The sequence below is a fragment of the Austrofundulus limnaeus genome, unplaced genomic scaffold (genome assembly GCF_001266775.1).
Source record: "Austrofundulus limnaeus strain Quisiro unplaced genomic scaffold, Austrofundulus_limnaeus-1.0 Scaffold624, whole genome shotgun sequence".
Taxonomy (NCBI): domain Eukaryota; kingdom Metazoa; phylum Chordata; class Actinopteri; order Cyprinodontiformes; family Rivulidae; genus Austrofundulus; species Austrofundulus limnaeus.
In genome coordinates, this window is record NW_013953026.1 from 140,650 (window position 1) to 152,826 (window position 12,177).

Below are 12,177 nucleotides of genomic sequence, written 5' to 3' on the forward strand. Positions count from 1 at the left end.
AACAGATACAATAGGGTTCCATGCTCCATTGGAAGCATGGTTACCCTGTTCCGCAGGCTTGGACCCCTAACAAGAAATTCATTCTTCAAAACAAAGGAAAATCTCTAAAAATTAGGAATCAAAATAATATAATTAGGTATCACAAGATCAGCTGTAATTTAGACCTCAAAAACCTTCAAATTTTAAAATTGTATTTATATTTTTGTATGAATAATTTTTTTTACTTTAGGGCCTAAAAATTGCAAGAGTAGCTAATGTTTTGGATGTTCCCACTCTGGCTTGTTTTTGTGACAGATCAGACTGCATGCAAGAAGATATAGAGTTAAAGCAACTGCACACTTGACAGGATAAGACATCTGTCCACAAAGTTTTGAAGCGTTCTTTATTCGCATAGATTTTAACCTCTAAAGGGAAAGTGTTGCAAGAACTTCATCCCACTGCAGAACAGCACAGCACCAATACAGTACCAGAGTTTATTTTTAGTGGATGATGGTRGAGTTGGAACCAAGGAAAAACATTAATTTGCAAATTTGCCATGAAGAGACCGCCACTATATCTGACAGACATCCCTAAGCTACCTGGCCAAGGTGTAATCTCTCACAGCCTGCACTGCCAGCTGCCTGTGTCTYCTTACTGTCTCCTCTRTGCACAAACATTGTGATAGCTCCTTCAYTGAATATATTGACTATTTTTAAAGTCTTTTATTTATCTATCTTTAAAAGTTTTGCTGGAYGAATTGTAAGGATGGCTATGTTTTCKAACAGCCTCAGCCAGCTGGTCCTCAGCAGAGCAACTGAAGCAACATGAGAACAGTGCAGTTCACCMACTTTTTCAAATAAACATGCCAACAAATTTCAGACCAATTACATTAAACTTGGTATATACCCCTTCAAGAAAAAAAGTTCTGCCAGAACCCACTGCACARAACTGGTTCTCTGAGGTGGTGCGACAACAAAACATAATTTTCATCATGTAACATCAATTACGAGAACATATTTTTTCATGTTATGCTCATGACCTATATTAACAGAAGAGTTTATCTTTACTGGAGGCACGTCATATCTAAACAGCTGGTCACCATGTAAACATGTCTATTAAAGAAAGGTCTGTTGGCTGTGAATATTGGACTCAAACAACAAATGTTTCATGCAATATTTTTCTGAATATAACATGAAGTAACCACTGACCTGCACTTACGGTCACTGCTTCAACAAACTGCTCCCTCCATGAGTGGGTGCCGATCACAGAGGCCAGATTTGTGTCTTTGAGGAGTTTGTCCACAGTATTCTGTTTCAATAAATTAAACAGATTTAGAATAAGGCAGAAGTCATAATTTCCTGTGTGGATGTGCAAACAACAAATGTTCACAATTAGAGTTTTTTTTAAACATTGATCAAGTTAAAACAGTCATGACTTGTTTCTTTATTTAARGGAAAAGGTAATAGTCATAGCGAGTCCTCCATCTCACTGTACTTTCTGACCCTTTTGGTCCTTTGTCCATCAGCATCCTCAACACAAAGATTATGTCTGTGGTGCTCCTTCTTGGCATGAAACCATAATGTTGCTCATAGATACTAATTTCTTGTCTAAATCTAGCTTCCACAACTTTTTCCCAGGTTTTCATCTTGTGACTGATCAACCTAATTCTCCTGTAGTTGCTAYAACCCTTGTTCTTAAAAGGTGGCACAGGCACACTTTTGCTCTGTTTGTCAGGCATTTTCTCACTCACTTTTTCAGTCATTGAATAATCAAGTCAAAAACCTCACTGCCATCTGTCCTACACATTTCCATACATCCATTGTTATGTCATCAGGTCCAACTGTCTCCTGCTTCTTCATCTTCTTCAAAGCTTTCCAAACTTCATCCTCACTRATCTTTCCCACTTCCCAGGACTGGTTTTATGACCTCTACTTTTCTTTSCCGTTTATTCTCCTCAGTCATTAGCTCCTCAAAGTACTCCTTCATCTTCCCATTACACTCTCCTCACTTTTCAATTTCTATCTTTAAAGAGCTTAATCTGTTGCACATCCTTTCTTGCCTCATCCCTCTGTCTCACCAGTCGATACAATCCTATTCTTACACCTTAAGTGCTCAGTGTGGTTGATCAGCAGCCAAGCAGACAACGTGCAGTCATGAGGTTGTTTGGCATTTGTTTTCGACCCAACCTTTCATAGCTTCTAAAAACACAGTGCCAAGCTCCTGGGAAATCGCTTCTGTTGTGGTACACATCACTGCACAGGGTTTCTTCCCACTGGAGTCTACAAAAAAACTAAAAAAATAATCAGAGACCCTTCATTATTTCACCACAAATATTTGTCTCGTTTTGTCATGTTTTCTGCTAGCGTTTAAGCCTTATTTCAACTAATGAACTGCCACATCCAGTGGCAAGTCAAGAGTGTACTCTTGTGTACTCTTGACTTTTCTCCTCTCTGATGGCCTTTTGCCATTCTCCATCCTAGTGGTCTTCAACTAGCAGTTTCTGCAACTTCCTGTTTATCAACAGCACCGGTGGTGATCATTGTTAATCTGGGTCTCAATAATGCCCTTCCTGATGTGACCTTTGCTATTTACCAAGGCTTGGACTCGCACAAGAGATACATTGACATATGCGCCCTAGTGGCTGGTGTGAGTCTGTCAGTATAAGTCAAATAAATACAACAAATATTATGGATTTGTTGTATTTTGCATTTAAACCTTCATACTTACTTGTATCACTGTTTGAATACACAACTTCAAAATGTTTAAAATAATTTACTGAGTCACTGCTCACACAGCACACACTGATGCAGGTGGTCTTAGAGTATCTCAAGTKAAGACACATACATGCAGATTCTAAATACTTTATCAAGAGAGTCATATCCATCTAACACAGCAAACTGGCGAAAACCATACCTGGTCTATCACTCCATTGGGAGTCTGATCCATTAAAAGTGACAGTGTGGTTAAGGAACAAAAAAGTTTTTCAATTATTTAACTTAAATTTCAAGAGGTTTGTATGGAATATATGACTGGAATTCAGAATTGAAACAAAATGTATCATCTTCTAACCTCCTATGAAGCTTTATTTTAAATGGTCCACTTAGCCTGCTTTAAGGGGATCGTTTAAAATAAAGCTTCATCAGTCTCTGTATTTAGTGAATTGTTTCTAAAATAGTAAACAAGACAAATTTCAAATGTAAACCTTAAAACTGCATGCTTCTTCTATAATGACTTCCAGCCTGCTGTGCTCTCCTAGAATGGGTTTGCCCATTTCAGAAATCCTCCTGGCTTCTTCCTCCTCAGGGGTGGGGTTTCCTGTCAATGAGTGCGGATTTCCATTTATGTATWTTGTCTACCATGTAGTCATGCTAAAGCTCAAGGCAGAAACAAATATTACACTGCAAAATTGTGCATGCTCTCAATATATTATACTGTAAAAAGGGCTTTTGTAGTATTTTAGAAGATTTGCCTCTGAAAATTAGGAATGACCAGGAAAAAAATGTAATTAATTTTTGTAGTCTTTGTCTTAACTTCTTTCATCTTTGTATAGTAAATGTGTTTGAGGCACAACCCAATTAAATGTATTTTTTAAAAGCCCAACTATAATTCTTAAGACCCACATATAAAGGTAAAAACAACAACAACAAAAACAGATGTATTGCATTATCCTAAAAATGAACCCTAAATTAATACTACTTGTGGGCTTACAATCTTATTTGCCTGCTTTATTAAAAGGCCACTGCGGCCGGTGGAGAAAAATTTTAATTTCCACCTCTGTTCACAGTAGTATTGCAGATGAACCACACACATCACATCTACAGGTACACACAAACTTACCCTGGTTAAGTAGTAGTGCTAAAAAGAAAAAGAGACGGTGACTCAATGCATCATTTTGATAGCCTCAATATAAAAAAACAATTTACTTGGTAAACATTTATTTAATATTCAAAGCTACAGGCTGTGTCCAAATTCAGAGGCTCCATCAGACCAGTTCTTCAAATTGGGGCAAAAGAAGAACACGTTTGTTGGCCRCATCAGAGGAGTCTTTGGATTTGGACAGCCTATGGCGCGGCACTGTGACGTAAGCTTCAGACAAATTCACCCATCGGAGGACCCAAACTCTGATTTTGGACACAGCCCCAGAAACCAAGTGCTGTGAAATCTTAACTAAGTGTTGTCCTCCATTAACATGCATCAGTCCAGTTCCTCCAACATCCAGTGTATTTCTCTGAGGTCACCGAAACAAGCAATTAATAATGGCATGTGTGTGCAGTAAAACAGATACAAAATCTGATTATAATCTTAAATTATTGACTCTGACGTGTGCACAGCTCTACACATGTGATATTTGGTGCTCCTACAGTCAGTTTAGAATTATCACATTTCTTTATAACCAAAATCACAAGTTGTAAGTAGGAATGATGAATTCTTTTTACTCTTACCAGAAAATCCTCGCTTCAGCCACTTGGGGTTTTCAAGAATGATGAAGAAGTTTTCCTGCTTCTCGTATTCTTCCATATTTAGAATCCGAACCTGTAATGKCTGACTGGAAAGTTTTATGAAGACACACAAACAAAAACAATCACTTTTATTTCTATATCAATAACTTACATCCTTGTAAATCTGTGAGTTCTACGCTTCATAAAAACCTGTTTGTACAGTCACCACACATGGTATTATTGCCATATAATTTTAAGTGAAACTCTTATCAATGTTCTGTTACAAAACACCCCTTTTTTATTTTACAGTTTTGTTAAAAAAATAAGCAATGTTCGTTACCCTTTACCTGTTCAGATCTAATACCAGTTCATAATAATGACATGTGWATGTTTGAGTGAGCCACACAAAACCATTCAGACACAGCTGTGGACTGTTTAGCTTTTAATGTGCCTCCRACAGGCACCAGCTAAACAGTGAGAAAAAACCCAGGAAACACACATCAAGTAACAGCCTTCTTCACATCCTGACTCCAYCTCATGACATACGTTAAAGGGGCAGGCTGTCTCTACACGGAATCAGGATGACATACATCGCTCCTCACCCTAATGGTATCATCACAGTTCTTATTTACTSTATGTTATTTTTAAGTCAGACATGTAGCTAACTAACAGCCTCCTGAGTCTGTCAGACCCTGCTCAAGAGCCCCACACAACCCAGTCTGCAGATGAAATCATAAATTAAGTCAGAGATAACCACATTACAAAAATATATTACTGTTCACCTAATAAAAGACTATACAATGTGTAGTRTTTTTAAAAGTCAGTAGTAAACACCCCAATAAATTTCTTCAACTCCCCCTTTTCACATGACAACCAGTCATGTGAACATTAAGGAMATTTATAATCAAAACCCTATATGTTCGCATTTAGCACTATGTGTCTGTAATTATTCTAAGCGTGACACCACCTCATGGAAATTGACTAACATCCCACCCCTGGTATAAAGTAAAATGATCCATTTATTCCACCCCAACAACAAAATAGAAAACACAACCTGAACTACCGTTAAATCCTAACCAGGTCAGCTGTGTTTATTCTTTTGAGACCAGAGGTTCCAGAACATGGCCTACMGTCGGGAACAAGTCYTCAGCACCGTTCCATCTCCCCCACACCTCTGTGACMGACTGACCTGGTTACTAACTGAGACAACAACATCCTAGTGTGTTAAGATTTAACCTTAGCTTATTAACAGTTAAACCATACAATGAACAGTAAAAATCATTAATCATCATTAGCAACAGTTATGATTGGCCTCAACTAAGTTCATGTCTGTTATGTCTGTTTTTACATCAGTATTATGTTTAATTACTTAAAATGTCAGCTAGGGACKTTGGGGCTTTTTTCTCCACGCCRTCACTCCTTGCCCCCTCAGTCTGGATCGTGCAATGGTCCYAGGGATGGAATCCTCTTGTTGTCTCATCTGGTAGGCCAAGGGTGGATGTTGCTCCAACAATGCTTAAGCTATCCTAGTTGTCTGGGAGATGGTCTTTGAATACACTCGTATGAAGAAGCCAACAACAACAACAACCACCATAAACGCAATTAGACCACTACCCAGCCACCATCAGAGACTCAGTCCTTTTTATTTTTACTGTGTTTGGTAACCACTGAAAAACCACTGCACTAAACCATCTCCTCAGATCCGTCGCGTCACGTACATTTTGGGCAGCACGCAAGGAAGGCAGAAGGGGGCGCAGAGCGTTTTCCGCGCATGCGGTGCTGTGGAAGCAGCAGCCGCCAGAGTTAAAAAATAGGAACTTTTCGCCACTCGACATGTCTCCCACTGAAATCCGAAACAGATGGACTGGAGATCTTTAWCTGAAATTGACCGTGTGCAGTTGGATTTTCTGGCTGGATATATCAGTACCGATGTGGGTCAGCTGCTCGGGACAAAAAAAAATAGTCCATCAGCTGGCAGCTTCTGGAGTGACGAAACTAACCGAACAAATCGCCTCTAAATCATCTGGTGAATTAATTATCTGCTGTGCACAATGTTCGCTTGCTCTTTAGTAAATAAATCAAAGCCATTTTCTTTTATTTTATCTTTRATTCACCCGCYGAGCACAGACRCTCCTCCYACACCCCACTGCAGCCGCAGCTGCTTCTCATTCTGGACTGAACACCAGTGTATTCGGTCTGAACATAGCGCGTTCAACTTGAGGCGTTTTGCGCTTTTTGGCCGCTCAAAACGCGTTCGGTGTGAACGTAGCATCAGAGTGTCAGCTCTGAGTGTGAGGAAACAGGAAATCTGCATGTAGAAAATTGGGAACTGCTACAACTCCAGACRTCAAGTGACCATTTGAACCTGTCAGTGACGGAGGCAACCATTGAAAAAGGAATTCAAGCGTTGTCATGGTAACCTCTGATTCACTTCATCGGGCGACATGCATTCAAAACCAATAAGAGCTTCTTAAATCAGTATGATACCAAAAAAAGTCTTTCTTCTACCTGACTGAGTGTATAAAATGGTGAACAAGACAGAGGAAGGGGGATTTTGGAGGACATTCCCTGCAGACATCTGAAGAGGTGGGTGGGGGACAAGACTGAAGAACTGAAGATTTCTGAAAGACCTGCAAGCTGAAGATTTTAGTATCAAATTCTAAACCTTTCTCATGGATCACAAAATCTCATCAAGTAATCGAACAAGTGGACATCGTGAAGACCTTCTTGTGAATTAAATTTGAAACCACAAGACTAAGGACATTTCAGCTCGTGAGTTATGAAAGATCCTACATCCTCAATCATCATCCAAATATTCTGGYTAAATTAATGCAGCTTGATTAGGGACAGATTTTTCTCATCGGCTGATGTGACTTAAATGTTACCTAATCTTCTTCAGCCAATGAATACTATGCACTGCTTTGCCAATATTCATTAAAAGAGCAATTACAGTAAAAGCCCCTACARGTTGTGGACATTCAATTTCTCTGTATTTTCCTGTGATGTGACTCTTACATGGTGTTAAAAAAGCAAATGTGCTGGTTCTAGAAGTCAAAGGGTTCTCATCGGTTATCTATAGCCCAATGACATTAAAAACAACGTCCTTGGGGTCTACCTCCAGACCACTAAAACTAATCCAGATGGAAACAAGCGCAAATGTCTGAAGAGGGGAAGATCACAGTTAATGAGACTGTTCGAGAGGTGGTCCACAGCAGGCTGCTCAATGGATCAACTTCCTGAATGAAAAAGGGTGTGGGTCTCAGAAGAATGTGATCAGATCTGGACGAATTCTCCTCGCAACCAGCTTAAACAATTYTTTCATCACTGTTTAGGTAAGACCTTTAAGTTTGAAAGAATTAGGACCCTTATAGATGGAGAGCTGGCATCGAGTCACTTCTGATTTAGTGAGGAAGTGGCTTGCCACATTAACAATATCTGCTTTGCTAGCAGAAAGAAAATGGAGGACTGGATGGATATTTCAAAATTTGTTTAAGAACTTGTTTTAAAGGCGTAGGGGAGAAGTCAGAGTTAGATGAACACTGATGTTATTTGAAACTGCAAGATAGACTGTATTGTCAGCTGTACCTCACCTGGTTTGCTCGTTGGTAAATTCCACCTCTCCCCTGGCCTCCTCATAGTCCACTCCAGCCTTGGCACTGCCGTCCTCTGTATGATATGGCACAGCAACTGTGCCCCTGCAGCCAGAATTCCTCAGCACAGTCACTGTAAGGATACCGGTGCTCTCACTTACTCTCAGTACCTGCTGCCCAAAAGTAAAGATTCCAGCGTGATCATCATCCAGGATAGTGATGATAGCAACCTGTGGCTCTACAAGTCTACCCTTGGGTGGGGTTCCTGTTCCTTCATTTCCTCCCTCTTCTAACCTCAGATTCGAAAGACGTACAGAAAAATGTTCATCTTCCTCAAAGATTTCATCATCCAAGATACCCACCTACAAAGAGAAAAAGATTGCCTGGTCACATGCCTCATAAATGCAAACGACACAATATTTCAAAGATAGCTTTTAGGCTGGTTACTTGTGAGGTCTCAGTTACAGTCTGAACCTGGACACTCATAGTGCATGTGATTGTGATGATTTTATTGGGTTTTACATGGCCAACTGCAACAGTTATTATCATAAATATCATCATAAAAACACTTGGTCTCTCTCTTTCTCTCTCTCTCTTTGTCCTCTTCATCCCTTTTGGAACATAACACCACATTCATACAAGGTATTGTTTTATGAASCAGTGTTGTCAGCTGTATGTCTAACCCCCAACTTGGAAGACCAGGTACTGAATTTTGTCTGGCCTCTACCTCGGAAACTGCCCAACTTCGTTAGTCCTGCAAGGTTTTAGTGCACTGATACAAACAGTAAACCTAACGTGAGTGCGTAAAATGCAGGGATAGCACTCAGCAAAGCTTATGTCCAACAGAGGAGGAGATATTTTGTTTAAAAATCTGTTTAGAGAAGACAGACCAAGTTTGAACTGAACCCTAAACTAAGGACTTAAAAGGAAACAGGACATTTTTTGGTCAAGAAGGTAGGACAGTTTTTGACCTAATCAGTGGTGATTGTATGTTAATTACTGTGCCAAGTTTGTGTTTGTATAGAGCTGCRGTCATGAAGTCTTCTTGCTTAAGTTCCTGGATGATGCATAGTTTAGTGTTTTGTTTCCGTATTTTGTACTTTCATATTTAGAATTATTTCACAAGACGTCTTGCTCCAAATTAACTTAGCTAATCTTGAGAGTTATTGCAGAATCATTACTCAAAATTTAATTAGAAATGTAATCCAGAAACCTGTCGGATTAATTTCTCCGACAAAACACAAAATATGTTCAGGTGGGAGCAGGAGCCATTTCGCTGATTTAATATCCAGACATTTTTTTCTCTCTTTAAGAGACAACCTGTGGTGAGGAAGAAAAAAAAGATGACAACTTTGTGCACTTTGGGCCTCCTACCTGTGGGACGTGCCCAGAACACCTCTAAATGGAGGCGTCCAGGAGGCATCTTAATCAGATAAACCACCTCAATTGACTCCTTTTGAGGTGAAGGAGCAGTGTCTCTACTCAGAGCTTCCCCCAGATGATGGGGCTCCTCARTCTATCTCCAAGGCTGAGCCTGGCCTAAACTAAATTCTGTTTTCTGATAAGGTCATATGTAGTACAATAACTTAAGTTATTTCTGCTAATAGGAGTTCTGCAGTCTTCTATCACAAAGTAGAAATCCCTAAAATATGCAGGACAGTGGAATTGGAACAGTAAAGCACTCACGTAAGATGTCTTATTACCTTGATCTCTTTTCGAGTTTCCCCTGGTTTAAATACCAAAGTTCCTTTCGTGAATTCATAGTCAGATCCAGCATTGGCAGACCCATTTTCTGTACAGTAGTCAACATAAAATGTGTCCTGGCCTGTGCCACCATCAAGGATCACTCCCAGAGTCAGAGAGCCACAGTTTTCAGTGCAGTGGTATTGGCAACTTTCAAAACAAATATATGAGCATGTTGCTTTTTCAGCATCTTGTCCTTCTGCACGTTGTCTGCGATCAGCAGCATGTTTCTTTAATATGTTTCCAGCTCCTATCAGCATGCGTGTTGCCTGGACACGGTAGAAGGCACGACTCTTCTTCTGGTGAACTAGAGCAGAGTAGTTTGCCATCTCAATCAGCTGGTCCAGGTCTTTATCTGGGTGTTTGTCCTTCAGATCTTTCAAAATACGATGCACCTATTTAGGAGAGGAAACTAGTATTAATGGAAGAAAAACAAGCCAAGCACCACTCAAAATTCAGTCTTGCATCTTTGGAATAGAAAACGTATTTCCACCTCAGTCACGACTTACCTCTTCTTTGTTCTGATCTAGTTCACCACCCGTCTGCACAGACACAGCCACACTAGACTGGTTTCCAGGACACAAACTGCCGTCTGACAATTTTCCATCAATGATAATGTCAACGTCCTTGAAGGAATTGTCCCCTTCCATTTCTACCACTATGCCATGCCTCTTGTTGGCACGGTASCGCTTGTGCATGTATTTGTAAAAAAATAAACGTCGGTCAGCAATCCATGCTAACATGACACATACCGGAAAGAACAACAGTGTCACTGCAGCTTCCCACACCTAGTGATGTAGGCAACATGACTATTAGATAATGTACACATTTTGTTTAATAAAAATGCAAAGGTTGGGCGATAGGCTGGAACTTTTCCACAGATCATCAGTTCCACATGTAACAACTGGAGTTATATTTGCGCAGCTATACTTAAGCATGCTTGGACCAACCAAGCAACTTCATAATGGCAAGAACACTTTTAACCAAAACTGATTCAAATTTCATTAACTAAAACATGCTGAGCAAGAAAACAACAGCAGTGTCGGACTGTGGACTGAACCAACAGCTGACAGAAAGTTAGAGGCAGTGCTGCTRAAAATAAATTAGGTTGATTGCACACAATCAGTTTACATTTCACTGTGTTCGGAATTGGATTTGAATTGCGCAGTTGTTTACAGGTCAGAACTCTTGAGAGAGAAAATTTCATTAGCTAAAATAAAGCAAAAAGCATCTTTTAAAAAACCTACTGCCTGATGGATTCCAATTGCCAATGGTTAGTATAGCCGTCCAATCGCCCAACCCAAAAAAAAGCAGTCACATCAAGTAAAAGTAATCTCACCTCTACAATCCCAGGTGAGATTACAGCCAGGATGAGGTAGAGCCAAATGTAGGCAAAAATGCTCCAGAAAGCTGTGATGAAGAACACTCGCAGGTGTTTGATCTTGCGAGATTCTCCTTCAGGGATCACCCACACACAAATACCAATGATCACAAACAGATTAAAGGCTGCGCTTCCCACGATGGTGCCTGGGCCAAGCTCCCCTGATTCAAAGTTATGTCCACAAACCTGGATAAAGAAAAGTTGAGYAAAGTTCAAGCACATTTAGATTTTTTATACTGTATGTACGTTTTATTCTGTTTTGTAGTTTTAATGTTTTCCGGTTAATATCAAGYAAGAGGAAACCTTAAATAGTATTTTGATACAGATATTTCCCAGCTAGAAACATAAAAGCTTTGCTAGCATGCAAGAAAATTTAAGGTGCTTTTGCTCAAAATCTTTTTTGTTGCTGCTGCTCAAAAATTGTTTCAAAGATTAGTCAACATTATCTTTCATAAAGTTATTGGATGTCAATCTACTGCTGTTTAACTGCTGAAGTTAACAATTTACGATGGCTGCCTCAGACAACTGACTTTACAAAGCATAAAAAAGGCTAAAACTTACTCTGTTTTACAGATATTCTAAAGTTCAGTGTACTATCATCTGAAACTGATCTCCATCATATTCTGAGTGAAACTAAACTTAGCACAAAAAGTACATAAATTTGTTTGGTGGATTATTTCTTTGTTGTAACAATACTTCTTGGCAATAATCTTATATTATTGGAAAACCTGGTAAATTCCCTTTTAAATATGATGCCAAGGAACATGTGTTTGTGGGATGAGCAGTATAACCGTATATGTGGGTTGCACACATGAAAAAGTTGCCAAACCTTTACTGCCAAACAGCTTTTTTTTGCTGTTGCTACTGACACTTGTTTTGAACTTCTGGAAGGTGCTGCCAATAAGGTAGATAAAATGTATTGCCAAGAAGCATTGGTACAACAAAGAAATAAACTACCAAATACAAATTTCTATACTTTTTGTGCTAAGTATAAATCTTATTAAATATTTGCTTAAAAATTTAGCATTAACAGTTTAAAGTCAAC

At 39.4% G+C, this 12,177-nt stretch overlaps 1 protein-coding gene across 1 annotated transcript in view; it reads right to left on the minus strand.

Annotated features, from left to right (window-relative positions):
• The window catches only part of slc8a2a (solute carrier family 8 member 2a), a 74,779-nt gene that overhangs the window by 2,729 nt on the left and 59,873 nt on the right, over positions 1-12,177 (minus strand). The window contains exons 4-11 of the mRNA XM_014027219.1: positions 11,091-11,318; positions 10,261-10,539; positions 9,712-10,146; positions 8,009-8,370; positions 4,422-4,525; positions 3,817-3,834; positions 3,182-3,294; positions 1,188-1,287 (exon numbers count right to left, since the gene is read on the minus strand). Coding sequence (XP_013882673.1) covers positions 1,188-1,287; positions 3,182-3,294; positions 3,817-3,834; positions 4,422-4,525; positions 8,009-8,370; positions 9,712-10,146; positions 10,261-10,539; positions 11,091-11,318 — 1,639 coding nt within the window. The remainder of the gene's footprint in view (positions 1-1,187; positions 1,288-3,181; positions 3,295-3,816; positions 3,835-4,421; positions 4,526-8,008; positions 8,371-9,711; positions 10,147-10,260; positions 10,540-11,090; positions 11,319-12,177) is intronic.